The 17764-nt window shown below is 40.0% G+C and overlaps 1 protein-coding gene across 1 annotated transcript in view; it reads right to left on the reverse strand.

Annotated features, from left to right (window-relative positions):
• Positions 1–17764, reverse strand: part of LOC311035279 (neural cell adhesion molecule 2-like) — a 658788-nt gene that overhangs the window by 110917 nt on the left and 530107 nt on the right. The window contains exons 5-6 of the mRNA XM_084043386.1: positions 15897–16034; positions 2946–3063 (exon numbers count right to left, since the gene is read on the reverse strand). Coding sequence (XP_083899512.1) covers positions 2946–3063; positions 15897–16034 — 256 coding nt within the window. The remainder of the gene's footprint in view (positions 1–2945; positions 3064–15896; positions 16035–17764) is intronic.

Below are 17764 nucleotides of genomic sequence, written 5' to 3' on the forward strand. Positions count from 1 at the left end.
TGTTCAGAACCCAAGATATCATCATCTGAAGATTTGCAGCTCCATCCACTCCTTGTTTAACTTAGAAATGAAAAAGGCTGTATCTCGCTTCCTAAGCACTTTTTGTTTTCTGTGAAAAAAACTCTGGCACTGGGACAACATAATATAGAAATATTTTTTGTTTATTCGTTTCTGTTCTTTTACATACTCATAGGTAGTACAATTGAGTGCCAGAATTGCCAAACGTAAAAAAAAAAAAAAAAAATCTGGCACTCAATGAGTTAATACCACTGCGCATATTTATTCATTTTTGTATTGTTTCATATGCGCTTTTTTGATGGGGTGTCTGCAGGGTCGGGGTCTGTAAAACCTCGGAAATAATCGGGTTTCGGAACAAATTTCACCAGTCCCATTAGGGTCCGGGTCCGTAAAAAAAAGAAAAAAGTCGGAACGGGTTGGAATGGGACGAAACTGTCACGTGTCCACTCGGGTTTGGTTTTGTTATTTGATTTTTTTTTCGGAACGGGTCGGAATTGGATCAGATTTCACATTTCCATTTCGGTTCCGGACCGTTTTTTTTTTGGACCCGTGAAGAGCTGTACCTCTCGGCACCCCCTCAAGGACCCACGCGGGTCCCCGGACCCCACTCTGAGAACCATCGGTCGGTGTAAACAAAGTTGCTCACAGCTGTCAAGAAGGCGTCTGCAGAGACCCATTACTCTGCACCGAGTGATGCAAGGGCCTTTTTACTTCAATCAATGGCTCTCATTCATATCTACACATTGTCAATGTTCTGATGCAGGCCCGCCTCGCTCCCCTCAAGGCTAGTGACACAGCGTGAGCACACTGAACACTGTTGTTCAATACCAGTGGTGGAAAGTAACTAAGTACATTTTCTTAAGTACTGTACTTAAGTACAATTTTGAGATATTTGTACTTTACTTGAGTATTTCCAATTTCCAATACTTTTACTTCTACTCCACTACATCTCAGAGGCAAATATTGTACTTTTACTACATTTACTTGAAAACTTTAGTTACTAATTACTTTTCAGATATAAATTATGATATAATGAAACATACATTAACCACTTTAAACCTATTTTAAACCTAGACTATTTGAAAATAGCAGATCTACAAGCTCACAACGCGTCGCATCGCGACGCGTTGTGAGCTTGTAGATCTGATATTTTCAAATATTTGGTTACTTTTACTTTTGGTACTTTAAGTACATTTTGATACCAATACTTTTGTACTTTTACTCAAGTCAATTTTGAATTCCGGACTTTTACTTGTAACGGAGTACTTCTACATTGCAGTATTGATACTTTTACTTAAGTAAAACCTTTGAGTACTTTTTCCACCACTGTTCAATACTTTGAGCACCAGCAAGATGACAGCACTGTGTCTCTCTGTGTGTCTGCTGTGCTAAAGACCTTTTTCTGTGTGCCGCTGCCTTTTACTCAGAGTTTTTTTTAACCCATTAAGACCTGAGGCGATTCTTAAAAATGTTTTCTAAATCCTAACAGATTTAAAAAAAAAATAAAAAAAAATGTTTCAAGATTTTTCAAAAATAGCAGATCTACAAGCTCATAGCGCGGCACTCGGTATGAGCTTGGATATCTGCTATTTTTGAATAGCCAAAGAAATCAAAAGTGACACAGATGCGTTGTTAAAATAATTTCTTCTCCAATGTAATTTTATTCTGTTATTTTTATTTTAACTTTTTTTTATTCATGCAAAAGGTCCCTGCGTTTCTTTTTGCACACTCTTAATAATAAACTCCGGCTTTAATGTGTTTTGTTTTTGTTTTAACCCCGGGACCCCAAACTACACTTTACCAATCGTCAGTGTTAATTTAACTCTGAGAGTGTACAAATGGAACCAAATCTTACTATCAGAGTTAATAGCTTATTAAAAGTTTTATATATAAAAAAAATCAATTACACCAAAGGATAGGACTTCATAGAAGTCTGATGTGTCACAAAATCCTAATTGAACTTTGAAATTCTATCTTGTTTTGATGTAAGTTGCATCACTGTGTCTAGTTTTCATCTGCAAACTGTCACTTCTTGGTACAATTCTCATCAATGAAATTAACAGTGACAAACATGATGCACACACAAACTGCAAGGCACACACACACACACACACGCACGCACGCACGCACGCACGCACGCACGCACGCACGCACGCACGCACGCACGCACGCACGCACGCACGCACGCACGCACGCACGCACGCACGCAGGGACACGCAAGACTCAAATGAAAGCTCAAAAAAAGTTTGTAGCTTGTCTAACAATTATTTTAGCTTAGGGGTTCCCAAACCTTTCAGCTCGGGACCCACATTTTTTTATTTATTGAACTACATTTTTCGTAGAAAATTCCTGAAATACTTTAAAAAAAAAGAGTGTTTTTAAATAGTGAATTTAATTAGATTTTTAAAAATAATTAAAAACGTTGTCAAGAATCGGCACCCAGTTTAACCTGAACCCGCCATGCCTTTGAATGGAGCTGCTTTAAACTTGTGCTATAGGTGACTCTGGGTTCAGTTAAAGAGTTACCTGTGCCAGATGACCTCAGGTTCAGTTAACCCATTGAGACCTGAAGCCGATTCTACTGTACATGTCTCCTAAATCTCAACAGTATTCTGAAAAACGTATATAAAAATATATATATATATTCAGAAGATTTGCACACATTTTCACGATTTTTCAAAAATAGCAGATCTACAGTGCCGCGCTACGAGCTTGTAGATCTGCTATTTTTGAATAGCCCAAAGTGTAAAATAATGCTTTTTTAGCTCAAATCTAAAAATGACACAGTTCCAGGTCTTAATGGGTTAAAGAGTTACCTGTGCCAGGTGACCACAGGTTCAGTTAAAGAGTTACCTGTGCCAGGTGACCTCAGGTTCAGTTAAAGGGTTACCTGTGCCAGGTGACCACGGGTTCAGTTAAAGGGTTACCTGTGCCAGGTGACCACGGGTTCGGGGGATCCAGAGGTGATGCAGGTGAAGGTGACAGACTCCTGGTAGTCGGCGGTGGCGTTGAAGGACGGCTGGAACACTGACAGGACCGGTGGCACTGGAAGAGAAGAGGACAGAACACAAATCGTTAAAGGTTTAAAGGGTCTACACCATGAATTTTAACTTTTTCTTCATTTTTGTGTGTTTTTGGTCTCCCCCACCTCTCTTCTGTTCCAAAAAATACCCGACTTCGAGCATGCAGGCTTTCATAGGCTATCTGTGTTTTTTATGTAAATTGGTCTGAAAACAGTCCGTCAGATTTGTTCCCCCTGCCTACGTCACGTCTGGGAACAATTCCTCCCGTTTTTCAGTTCCAACCAAAAAAAAAAAAAAAAAAAAAAAAAACTTTTTTTTATTTTTTGTTTTCTTATTTTTTTCATATTTTTTTTTTTTACTTTTTTAACACAGAACCAGGAGATAACATGCATACAAACTGGCTCAATAGCGCCCCGTGCCAAACAGGACAATGTGGTATTGCAGGTGAAAGTGCTTTATAAGCCAGAGAGAAGTTAGTTGGAATGAGTATATCTGAGGCTTGATTTAGGCTCAAACCTTTTGAAAAACGTTCGAGGGTCATAAACAATATGATATTAAATATTATTACTATTTTTTAAATTCATGGTGTAGATCCTTTAAAACGTGAAACTCGCGTTGCATTTCGTCTCTGTAGGGCAGAAACATTGCAACTCTGTGGCAGTTTGCCACTGACACTACATAACCACATCACACCTACGGTTACCAACTACCTGCAATTCAAATAAGGGACACCCTGCATACATGCTGTTCCAAGAAAGATACATAATGCTGAATCATTTTTGCAGGTTATATTAAGCACTTGAACCCCAGCATCCAATGCAGGACTAAACAGCACTTAACCCATTAAGATCTGAAGCCGATTCTACATGTCTCCTAAATCATAACAGTATTCTGAAAAAAATATGTTTCTATATCAGTGGTGCTCAATCTTTTTCATGTCAAGGACCCCCAAAATTGTATGTATTTGGCCGCCGACCCCCATCTCAAAATATGTTGTTCCAGGGGGTCCCAGAAGCAAAGATTTGAGTTAAAAATGTTCGCTTTAAAAATATATATATTCAATGATTTGCACACATTTTCACGATTTTTCAAAAATAGCAGATCTACAAGCTCATAGCGCGGCACTCGGTGCAGCTCGGTGCATAGGGTAATCCTGTGAGGTAACGGAATACTTTTTAATGGCAGTAATCCAGAAAGTAGCGTGTTTGTAATGGGGAGTTGTGGAGTTGCGTCTTGATCCAAGGATTCCAGGGGGTGTTATACCACGTATGGGTCAAGAGTTATATGCTAAATCGTAAAGCGGGCTTTCATAGCGCCACCATGAGGCCAATTTGAAAAATGTAGAGTGTAGTGTCTTCCTTGGCCTACTGAGGGTGTGCATGCAGACTTTAACACTGATCGTTCCAGCGGTATCCAAGATGAGCTGTACGCACGCACGCACGCACGCACGCACGCACGCACGCACGCACGCACGCACGCACACACACACACACACACACACACACACACACACACACACACACACACACACACACACACACACACACACACACACACACACACACACACACACACACACACACACAGAGAGAGTGTGTGTGTGTGTGTGTGTGTGTGTGTGTGTGTGTGTGTGTGTGTGTGTGTGTGTGTGTGTGTGTGTCGTTTTAGAAAATCAATTACACCAAAGGATGGGACTTCATAGACGTCTGATGTGTTAGGGGTGAAATAGTTATCTATGCTGTCACAAAATCCTAATTGAACTTGTGTTATGAGTTCTAACTCTGTGTGTTGTTTTGATGTAAGTTGCATCACAGGCGTCTCGTTTTCATCTGCAAACTGTCACTTTAAAAAGGCTTGATTCATGTTTCCTGTTGCAATTCTCATCAGTGAAATTAACAGTGACAAACACGCACACACAAACAGAAGGGTACGCACAAGCAAGCACACGGGCAGTGGTGGAAAAAAAGTACTCACAATTTTTACTTAAGTAAAAGTATCAATACTGCAATGTAGAAGTAACTCTGTTACAAGTAAAAGTCCGGAATTAAACATTTACTTGAGTAAAAGTACAAAAGTATTGGTATCAAAATGTACTTGAAGTACCAACAGTAAAAGTACTAAAATGTTTGAAAATAGCAGATCTACAAGCTCACAACGCGTCGCGATGCGACGCGTTGTGAGCTTGTAGATCTGCTATTTTCAAATAGTCTAGGTATAAAATAGGGCTAAGGTGGTTAATGTATGTTTTATAATGTAATAATGTATATCTGAAAAGTAACTAGTAACTAAAGTTTTCAAATAATTGTAGTGGAGTAAAAGTACAATATTTGCCTCTGAGATGTAGCGGAGTAGAAGTAAAAGTATATAGACCATAGTGCAGTAAAGTAAAAGTACCTCAGAATTGTTCTTAAGTACAGTACTTGAGTAAATGTACTTAGTTACTTTACACCACTGCACACGGGCATGAGTGTGCATGTGCACACACGCACAAATGCAGAGGGAAACACAAGAATGAAATGAACGAGACACGCATGCACACACAGAATGAAAGAACGAACGAAAGGACGAAAGAGCGAAAGAGCGAAAGAACGAAAGAGCGAAAGAACGAAAGAACGAAAGAACGAAAGAAACAGAACAGGAGGCGATGTCTTTTTTTTTTCTGTGTTAAATTCAACCCAAACCAAGTCAGGAGGTTATCAGCTGTTTATTTTGGTCCAACACCATAGACCAGTGGTTCTCAACCAGTGGTCCCCCCCAGGGGGTCCCCAGCAAAATTAGTTAACATAGCGTCGCAATCATTTTAACCACTTAGCTTTGGCTATTGAAAAATACAGTAGCAGATCTACAAGCTCATAGCGCGGCACCGAGTGCCGCGCTATGAGCTTGTATATCTGCTATTTTTGAAAAAACATGAGAATGTGTGCATATCTTTGAGTATGTATCCTTAAAGCGAACATTTTTAACTCAAATATTTGCTTCTGGGGGTCCCTGGCAGAGAATATTTTCAGATGGGGGTCCGCGGCCAAATGCATATCAATTTAGGGGTCCTTGGTATGAAAATGGTTGAAAACCACTGCCATAGACTTAGAGATGTGCCATTTCAAAACTTCAAATGTCCTGCCATCGCCAAGACAGTACATTTTCAGGGGATTCCCAGGGCAATAAGAGGGACAAAGAAGGGCATTTAAAATGCTGAATTATTTTGATGATCACTGCTTTTATGATGCTAATTAATTTGAGCAACTGGTCAAGGACCTCTTCAAATCACCTTTCGCCTCATAATGAGTCTGACACACATTCTTTTGTTCTCATGTATATGGGTGTCTGTTGAAGGGAAAAACCGGGGTGTGTAGTGACAACTTCTTTTCAGGGGCAAAACAGTGCTTAAAAGGGGGCAGAAAAGGGAGGAAATAATGCCTTTTCAGGGCACTTTCAGGGAAAGAACAGTAACGTGTGAAGTTTTGAAGTGGCACATCTGTATCCGGGTCTTGATCCTACTTACTCAATGGTCTACATCTTCCTCTTTTAATGAAATAGAAAGAACCATTAATCTTTCATCATTCCTGTTCTGCTATGGAATGAGACACATCCTACAATGAATTGAATTGAATTGAATTGAATTGAATTGAATTGAATTGAATTGAATTGAATTGAATTGAATTAATTAGCACAGGAATGGAGTTCCGTGTCAGGCATGCCCAAACATGAGTCCAGGCCAGTCTTTATTGATTTTTTTTTGTTGTACCCATCTTTCTGCGTCCCTTTTATGCCCTATCTCTGTATGTGTCTGTCTGTTGTCTGTGCCCCCTTTATGCTCATAATATGGAGATCCCTGATGTCATCAGTATATCGGTTGGCTCGGCGGTTCTGGACAACCACCCACCGCCTCGGCGCCGGCCACGGCTCGGGTCGTTGGCGACGCGCGTTTCAAGTCGGTCAATCAGACGGTTCTCGAGATATGTATAACTGCTGAAGCACACACAGATTTTGTGAATATATTAACATTGGATTGGTTCTGGATTAAATCATAACCAAGTAAGTGATACAAAAATAACATCCATATATAAATACGTGTTAACACATTAGGTGCCAGAATTTGAACAGATTATGTGAACAGATTACGTTCGGTGCCAGAAATCTCACGGTTGCGCTGTGTTGTGCTATTTTAAATCTGTAGACTCCACGACGAGTAATCCATGAAAAACAATGCATGCGTGTAGGTTGCGCGATGCTCCTGGCTAAAGCCTGAAACAACAACATGTCTCACGCGAGTCACCATTGCAGAGCGATCGCGCAACGAGAATGACTCGTTTTGCCCACTGTAAAAAGTTAAGGAGATACAGAGTCTCCCTATCTCTCGAGCTCTTTAGTCAACAGAAAAGGCATTTTAAGGTCAGGATAACAATTTCATCCAATCAGGAGAGAAAATGTATCGAGAATGCAGGATAAACGGGTGAAATTGGAAGTGAATTACACATCTCTACAGCAGCTCAAACAGACTGCCGGGAGCAGATGATGATGTAGAATTATCACGGGAGGAAATGACTAATGCAGTGAATAAATCTGGCTCTGGTTCTATAGAAGAGGCGTTTCTCAGTGTAAGAAACGGTTCAGGGTTGTTCCGGCGATGAGCCAAACAGAACTTGGCAGTGTGTGTAATATCTATCTAGCGGACCGATCATTAAGCCTTTTCATTAAGGAGAAAACCTATATGGATATTACGCCTTCAATATGCTCAGTGCATCACGATGAACAATAGCTGTGTTGGATTCAAGCATTTAACCGTTGCACCATGTGGGCAGTACTCAGATATTTGACTTAAAGGTATAGGGTGAGTGATATTTTTTGCATATATATTTTCTTTTTGTTAAAAAGGTTTATATTCTGATAGTAATCATTGCTACAGAGCGTTTGTTCGGTCACAGGGGACTCGCCAGCTCTTAAGTAAAGAGAATATAGTACATTTTCAGGAAGGTGACAACATTTAAGCCAATCAGGAGAGAGCACTGAAAATGCATGTTCTGTTTAATAAAGAGCTGGAGAGACATGGGAGACTCCTTTTACTGAACAAACACTCAATGAGTAACAATGAGTACTATCAGAAAAACGTAACCTCAGTAAACTATGCCAAAACCTAACCTTATTCCTAAACGTAACCTCTAGGACTGGACAAGGACTGCCAGATACAGAGTTCTCCATATATGGGCATATCAGTCAGATCGGCGGTGCGACGTAGGTGTGAGGACATCGGTTTGCAGTGCACGGTACATCACACAAATGTAGTGGAGGAGAAACACTCATTTGGACTGATAGAAACCTATAGTCATAAGGAACCAGTGGACAATCACTCAATTAACTACTAATAGGCTTTAATGAGGTGAAGATTTTCTTTCATCACTAATGATCTTAACTGTTCAAATCCATTACCGAATTGGCGTGTAAAAGGCCTTACTAAGTTCTATAACAACAAGATAGTTTCAAACTAGATATATACACTAGGGATGTGGAGATGTAGTCTGCTCATGCTAAGCTTGTACTAGTCAGTGGTCAAATGTTTTACTTAAGTAAAAATATTAATACTGCAATGTAGAAGTACTTTCTTACAAGTAAAAGTCTGGAATTAAACATTTACTTGAGTAAAAGTACAAAGGTACTGGTATCAAAATGTACTTAAAGTACCAAAAGTGAAACTACTAAAATGTTTGAAAATAGCAGATCTACAAGCTCAGAACGCGTCGCATTGTGAGCTTGTAGATCTGCTATTTTCAAATAGCCTAGCCCTAGGTATAAAACAGGGCTAAAGTGTTTAATGTATGTTTTATAATGAAATAATTGATATCTGCAAAGTAACTAGTAACTAAAGTTTTCAAATGATTGTAGTGGAGTAAAAGTACACTATTTGCCATTGAGATGTAGTGGAGTAGAAGTTAAAGTATAGAAAATTGGAAATACTCCAGTGAAGTAAAAGTACCTCAAAATTGTACTTAAGTACAGTACTTGAGTAAATGTAGTTACTTTACACCACTGTGCGTGCGCAGGGCCATCGGCTGCTTGGAGCGGGTACTCACTCAGGAGTGTCTTACGAGCCTCAAACACAGGACGTGTTGTGAACCCAGAAGAGCGCTTACAAAAAGGTTATAACTGGGTTGAACTCAACCGTCTCAATGCTTGTATACAAATAATTGGTCTATAAAACAAATGAAAATATAATGGATGTGTTATTTTAATTACATTAAAAGTATTGATCGTATAGCCAAAGTAATGTGGCCGCCCGGCTTTCATTGCCGGGGTCAGTCGTTCATCTAGCATGTGGATGACTTTATACGACTTTCTTTTTGGTGACTTCTGAATGAAAATCACACAGACTAAATTAAATGCCACTTACTGAATTTACAATATAGCGATAAAGCACACACAAACAGCAGTCCCTTCCCCCAGAGGGAGGTTTATTAAAAGGATCTGTAGGTTATATTCATTGTAGAAGTACATGAGATGAATGGCTCGTTCTATTTAATTAAAAGAAGCAAATAACACTAGACCATTGGTTTTCAACCAGTGGTCCGGGGACCACCAGTGGTCCTTGGGAGAGTACCAGGGGGTCCCCAGCAAAATGAGTTAACATAGCGTCAGAATCATTTTAACCACTTGATTTTGGCTATTCAAAAATAGCAGATATACAAGCTCATAGTGCGGCACCGAGTGCCGCGCTATGAATGATCTATGAAGATCTGCTATTTTTGAAAAATCTGGAAAATGTGTGCAAATATTTGAATACATTTACAATATATTACATACATTTTTAACTCAAATCTTTGCTTCTGGGGGTCCCTGGCACAAAACATTTTCAGATGGTGGTCCGCGGCCAAATTTATATCAATGTAGGGGTCTTTGGCATGAAACAGGTTGAAAACCACTGCTCTAGACCATTGAGCATAGAGGAGGGTCATGGCCCAGATCAGTCTATGTCATTGGACCAACATTAAGCAAGGGATAATGCATGGGGAGGTAGTCATTATTGAAATTTAAAGCCCGACAGGGCGATTAACCACCGAGGCGAAGCCGACTTAATAAATACATAAATACATTTACCCAAAAGTAACAACAAAACGAAGTATTTCCTTGCTTACGGCAATGAAAGTATTCCATAAGTATTGGGCTGGGCGGACAAGTTCGCCTCGCAAAAACAAATGACGAAATGGAAAAAAACTCGCCCCAAAACACACTCGCCCCCCATTCTATTTACTGCCGATTTGCCTGTAATACCGCCGGATTTGCCCCGGGGTGACTATGTTTTGGGGCGAGCGTTTTGGTATTCCCCCGTTGTTGCGCCACGATAAACAAGGAAGTGTAGTGGATCAAATAGAATGACTTTTCGGTTATTGCATCGTCTATTTCTCACTTCAAATGTTTTCAAAAACATTCTTGAGAGCAACGTTTAGTTGTAAATGACATTGGTTGTTTGTTTACATGGCTGTCATGTTGGATAAAGCATAAAATCAAGCAGCGCAGGTTGATATGAGCAGGTGTTCTGAGTCTCTGATTAGACAGCGGTCCGTTATTGAGCTCATCGGTCATTATCCAGAAATAATGACCGATGACTGACCAATCAGAATCGAGCATTCAACCAAGCCGTGTAATAACAGTTGATAACCCCCCCCCCACCCCATTCTATGATTTCTTAAAGGTTAGTGAAAACACAAGAAAATGGCTGGCAGTGGCTTGGCAAATTATGTTTGATTGCAGGCAGTCAAAGAGTTAAAAGGGCAATGAAACCCTCGGGAGACAGATTTTCTAGTTGGTTTTCCGGTTCAGGTTCAAAACTACAGCACGGTAAAAATAAATAAAAGCAAACGAGGCTGACCTTATAGTAGGCTACACAGTGACGCAAGCAACACAGCTGCAGCTAATCAAATCATTAAGGGGTGTTGTTAGATTTAGGGGTGTCAATACTGTCTATGCTTGCACATTGGCAGATAATTGGCACACACACACCCATGGCTCACCTAAACCGTTGTAACATGGTATTAGCTGCAGCAGCGTGGCGGCTGTCTTCCATGCGTGACAGACGCACACAACTAAATATTCCTCAGGGACACTCAGGGATCAACATGACAATCCCCATGGTAGAGTGGAGTGCGTTTAACCCCTTCAATCCGGGAAAGCATCCGTGTCATTTTAGATTTATATATATATGAGTGTGAGTGTGTGTGCGTGTGCGTGTGCGTGTGCGTGTGCGTGTGCGTGTGCGTGTGTGTGTGTGTGTGAGCTTGTAGATATTTTTTTTTAAAGTACGATTTTACTGTGGAAAAATTGAGAAATATCACTTCAAACTCACCTTCAATAACATTACTCAAAGACAATTCTCTGAACTTTGATCTCTCGCCCAAAAAATAACTACATTACATTATTAACTCAAATCCATATTAACTCAACATTATTAACTCAAATCTTTATTAACTCAAATCTTTATTAACTCAACATTATTAACTCAAATCTTTATTAACTCAAATCTTTATTAACTCAACATTATTAACTCAAATCTTTATTAACTCAACATTATTAACTCAAATCTTTATTAACTCAACATTATTAACTCAAATCTTTGCTTCTGGGGGTCCCTGGAACAAAATGTTTTGAGACGGGAATAGCTTTTTGATATACGTTTTTTTCAGAAAACTTATTTAGAAGACATTTGTAGAATCTACCTCAGGTCAACGCATCTGTGTCACTTTAGATTTCTTTGGCTATTCAAAAATAGCAGATCTACAAGCTCATAGTGCGGCACCGAGTGCCGCACTATGAGCTTGTAGATATGCTATTTTTGAAAAATCTTGAAAAAATATTTTTCAGATTTTTTTCAATAAATTCCTGTTAGGAAAATATTTAGAAAATATTTTTAAGAATCGGCCTCAGGTCTTGATGGGTTAAAAGCCATTGACAAGCTCCCAGAGGGGGGGCGGGGGGTGGGGGGAAGGGGGGGGGGGGGTACGGGTACGGCGGTGTCCTCAGCGAGTTCAGCGAGCCACTCACTCCGCTCGGCTCTCCGTGGGGAATGATGAGTGTCATGTGGCTGGAATAATAGGCTGTGCCTCATTGAGCAGGCTTATTGGAACTTCCTCACAAGTGAAGCGAGTGGTTTAGCTAAATTGAATGCAATTCATGTCGTTTTTTCTTTTGGGGGGGAGGGTAGGGGAGGGCTGCTATTACATCATTACATTAGGCGAGGAGAGAATTACATAGGCAAAGAGTCAATAGTGCGGCCGCTCGTGCGTAACGAGGCTCTTATAGTGCTTTAGTGGCGAGATCGCGTTTCAATCAACTCCCCCCCGAACCGTCTCAGGTGACTCGCTTTTCTACGAACCGCTCTCTGTAAATGAGGACAAATGGTCAAATTAAAATGACATCCTTCGATTTTTTAAGGCCGGATCCATTGCTAATTGAGAATTTCAATTATGGGAAATAGCAGAGAGAGAGAGAGAGAGAGACCACAGTTAGATAGGCCTGTATATTAATTAACCCATTAAGACCGGCAACGCATCTGTGTGTCATTTTTAGATTTCTTTGGGTATTCAATTTCTTTTTTAAATCGTGAAAATGTGTGCAAATCTTTGAATATATACATTTTTCAAAGTGAACATTTTTAACTCAAATCTTTGCTTCTGGGGGATTCTACAAATGTCTTCAGTTCATTTTTTTGTATATATATTTTTTTTTACTCACATTGCTATATATCAGTGGATCTCATTTTCTCATATCAGTGGTCAACATTTTTCATGTCAAGGACCCCCAAAATTATATGTATTTGTCCGCGGACCCCCATCTCAAAATATTTTGTTCCAGGGACCCCCAGAGGCAAAGATTTGACTTAAAATGTATATAAATATATATCAAAGATTTGCACAAATATTTCACGATTTTTCAAAAATAGCAGATCTACAAGCAGATCTCTAGCGCGGCACCGAGTGCCGCGCTACGAGCTTGTAGAGCTTGTCAAAAAATGACACAGAGGTGCGTTCCCGGTCTGAATGGATTAAGTATCCTATCTGAGCGGATCCAGTCAAGCTCAGTTTTCATTCAGGCACGACTTGCATCTCATTTTCCTCCAGAAAGGAATGAGATATTTCACAACAATGCACACAGGGACGTGACGTTTGACGCTGCAAAGTGGAGCGTAATATTCTCTGAATGCAAACTGCTCTATTATGCCATATTTCCAAACGCAAGTGCGAGAACTTAACCGATTAAACCGTCTAGACTTAGCAAACTCGACCTGAGCTACCTCTGTACTTAGGACTGCTTTTTTTCAGTCTACACTGAATCTGGGGGTCCCGACCATAGACTGTATAAATGAGATGGACAAAGCCACTCCCCTGCTTTCTACAGACCGAAAATGAAGCCGATTGTTCCAAGACTGTAGGTCCGCCATCTTTCAATATCGCGTCATATCCTGCAGAATGAGACCAGACCATTATTGGTTGGATAGCTTGTCAATCAAGAGTGGGGGCAGGGAATGAATGCTATTGGTTGTGTAGCTTGTCAATCAAATCATCCCGCCCCTCCTAGAGAATAGCCTACTTTATCGTCAATTTTAAAATAAATAGGACCATAATTTAGCAAAACGCATATCCTGATGATTGAAAGGAGACTTTAAACAAGCGACTGGAAGCATATAGAATTTATGACAATTTTTTATTACGGTAAGAAAATCTAGTCTAAAGTTTGTGAAAAAACCCATTCACTTGCGTTAAAATAAATTCTTTCTGACACCGCAGGTCGGCGCAGGGTAAAACAGCGCCACTCTGGCCATTCATAAGCTTCCGTGTTGGCCTCATCGTAAATATCCAAGCCTTGGCCCTTGGTCCCGACCCGCAGGTTGAGAACCGTCAACCGCTGCGACTAGGTCTCAACATGGAAGAGCTGATGAAACTAATGTTAGATTGTAGGATTGAGCTGACTCTACACATGCCAGAGGGATATAATTGACTGAGAGAGAGAGAGAGATTTCACGCGTGCCTCTACTGACTTCAATGATGTACTGTACGAAATGACACGCATTCACATGGCTGCTCATTTCACGGTGTGTGTGTGTGTGTGTGTGTGTGTGTGTGTGTGTGTGTGTGTGTGTGTGTGTGTGTGTGTGTGTGTGTGTGTGTGTGTGCGTGTGCGTGTGCGTGTGTGTGGTGAGATAGAGAGAAAGAGAGAGAGAGAGAGAGATCTGATTCTTATTCTACTGCAGTGACCTCAATGCAATCCTAACCTTGTGTTTCTGCCCTTATGTGTTGTGTCTGTTCATTATATTTCAAGGCTTGATTACTTAGGAGGTGTATGAGCAGTGGTGGAAAAAGTACTCAAATTCTTTACTTAAGTAAAAGTACCAATACTGCAATATAAAAATACTCTGTTACAAGTAAAAGTCCTTGTACTTGTACTTGAGTAAAAGTACAAAAGTATTGGCATCAAAATGTACCAAAAGTAAAAGTACTAAATATTTGAAAATAGCAGATCTACAAGCTCACAACGTGTCGCGATGCGACGCGTTGTGAGCTTGTAGATCTGCTATTTTCAAATAGCCTAGGTATAAAATAGGGCTAAAGTGGTTAATGTGTGTTCTATAATATCATAATTTATATCTGAAGAGTAACTAGTAACTAAAGTTTTAAAATAATTGTAGTGGAGTAAAAGTACAATATGTGCCTCTGAGATGTAGTGGAGTAGAAGTAAAAGTATTGGAAATTGGAAATACTCAAGTTAAGTAAAAATACCTCAAAATTGTACTTAAGTACAGTACTTAAGTAAATGTACTTAGTTACTTTACACCACTGTGTATGAGATATACTGTAACTGTGTGCAACCACACAGTGTGCAGGGTTATTTCTTCTCCAGGGCGTCAGTTTGAAGGTTTTCAACCATCAATTAGACACTGTGCTCTTCTGAAAAGCATTTAGTCTTCTGTTAATAGAAAACTTGAAAGGCAAAAATTCTGTTAAATTGTGTATCATGGATTGGTCTGTATACCAGGCCTGAAATTGAATCAGTTTTGGGGCGAGGCTGCTTGGCCATTGATGTTTCTGAGGGCACAGCTGAGGCCAAATGCCAGGGCAGGAAGGCCATCAAATAAAACAACGATTATAAGGCCATGGAAAAAATGTATACATTTTATTTTTATGCCACGATTTTGCGATTTTTTTATTCACCCAGTGCCAATTGTCTAAGTCAGTGGTTCTCAAACTTTTTCATGTCAAGGACCCCCAAATTAACACTTATTAGCCCGCGGACCCCCATTTGAAAAGATATGCCAGGGACCCCCATAAGAGAAGATTTTGACTTATTTTATTTTTATTTTTTATTTCAAGGACCCCCAGTGTGACATGCATTAGGGCTACGGACCCCCATTTAATGGTATTTCTATCTCTTGGACCCCAATTTATATTGTAAAATCAATGTTAATTTAACTCAAAGAGTGTACATTTGTACACTCTCTGAGTGGACGGTAGGACGTAGCGTGTGGAAGGAACACGTTATTCACAACCAGTTCCTTTCCCCTCCATCAGGCGCCCCGGCTGACCAGGGGGAGGCAGTATAGAGACCAGGATTACTGCAACCCCACCTAGGGTATGGGCACTGATGACGCGGAGAAGAGGACACGCCCCCAGCGCCCACAGCGTTCCCGGCGGAAAATCGAACCCAGGACCCTCTAGCTGTGAGGCGACAGAGCTACCGACTGAGACTCCAAAAAAAAAAAATCCAATACATAATATATCTATCAGTAAAAAAGAAAAAAGTAACTTTTTTTGTGTTGTTGCAGAACCATCCAGAATGGGTTGTGTACTTTATGGTTCTGTAGGGAAACATTACCGTTGACGACCATGGCGATGTCCACGAAGTCGATCTCGCCACGCGCCTCCACGCTGGCCTCACAGCGGTACACACCCTCGTCTGCCTTGGTCACCTGACCAATCTGAAGGTTGTTATTGGGCAACACCTGGTACCTGCCTGAGAGGGAGAGAGAGAGAGAGAGAGAGAGAGAGAGAGAGAGAGAGAGAGAGGGGGGGGGGGGGGAGAAAGAAGGGGAGAGAGTCAAACTATTTGTATAGTTCACATCTCGTTCACATAGAATGTAATACAAACACATACAGAGTATGTACGTATTTGCAACATTCAAGTCTGCACAGATTAAAAAGCATAAATAAGCGAGAGAGAGAGAGACACAAAGGGCCCCCTGGGGTCCTTGAGAGGTCTCCTGGGGGTCCCCGGCTAAATTGGTTAATATAGCATTAGTGTTCAGTTCAACAACTTCAACGATGCGACACATTGTGAGCTTGTAGATTTGCTATTTTCAAAATGTATTGGAACATATTTTTAAAATTTGCAAACATTTTAACTGCGCAAATCTTGTATGGAGGTCCCTGGCACAACATGTTTTCAAATGGGGGGTTAAAGCAATTTAAGGGTCCTTGACATGAAAATGTTTGTGAACTTCCGAGGAGGAGAAAATAAATAGCAACAAAAAGGTACTCAATCCTTTTTACTTCAGTAAAAGTATCAATACTGCAATGTAGAAATTCTCTGTTACAAGTCCGGAATTTAAAATGTACTTGCGTAAAAGTACAAAAGTATTGGTATCAAAATGTACTTAAAGTACCAAAAGTAGAAGGTACTCATTATGTAGAAGTCCCATTTTACAAAGTTTTTAAATGTATAAAATGCATAAAAATGCATAAGATGCATAAAATCTTTTCAAAATAGCAGATCAAAATGTTTTTTCAAATGGCTTAAATGTATAGGGCTGAAGTGGTTTTGTAACAATAATAATCAAAGTAACTAGTAAGCAACTAAAGTTTTCAAATAATTGTAGTGGTGTAAAAGTACAATATTTGCCTCTGAGATGTAGTGGAGTAGAGGTAAATGTACAGAAAATTGTAATTTACTCATCTTATACCATTACAATACTTGACCACCATTTGTTACTATATATGAAAAAAAAAAAAAAATTACTCCAGTAAAGTAAAATACCTCAAAAGTGTACTCGAGTACATGTACTTAGTTACTTCACACCACTGGAGATAAGAAAGTTATAGGGAAATAGCGAGTGAGAACCGCAATCTCCCTTCTTCAACATTCCCGTCTGTCAATCCTCACAAACCGCGATAAAGCCGTCAGAGATAAACACTCTGCTGGGTAATTACCACAACCCAAATAATCTCCAGTCTTCCCCGCGGTGGCCACTCCGAAGATTGGCCCCGAACTTATACCCAGGCAATTTATACCCAGGCAAAGATGTTTTATAATACCCCATGCAACGCAATTCAAATTAATCAAAAGAAAAAAAGAAGGAAAACCAAAGAGATGTCTATCTCCACTTTTCATCATCGCCAAACGGCGCTGGAGATTTTAACTTCAACGAGAAATTAACCCATTACGACCGGGAACGCAGCGCGTGTGTCATTTTTTTAGATTTCTATGGCTGTTCAAAAATAGCAGATCTACAAGAGCTTGTAGATCTGCTATTTTGTTGCCTTGTAAAGGCACACCTATGAACCTTGTGGTCAACTCAAGAATAATAAAACAAAATAAAGAATACAACTATATGCTTTGGAAAATGGTCGGAAATAAGGTAAAGTATATGTGATTTGAACATGCACGGTCATTTTTAGATTCCTATGGCTATTCAAAAATAGCAGATCTACAAGCTCATAGCGCGGCACTCGGTGCCGCGCTATGAG

The sequence above is a fragment of the Gymnoscopelus microlampas genome (assembly GCF_963454915.1).
Source record: "Gymnoscopelus microlampas genome assembly, chromosome: 19".
Lineage (NCBI taxonomy): Eukaryota > Metazoa > Chordata > Actinopteri > Myctophiformes > Myctophidae > Gymnoscopelus > Gymnoscopelus microlampas.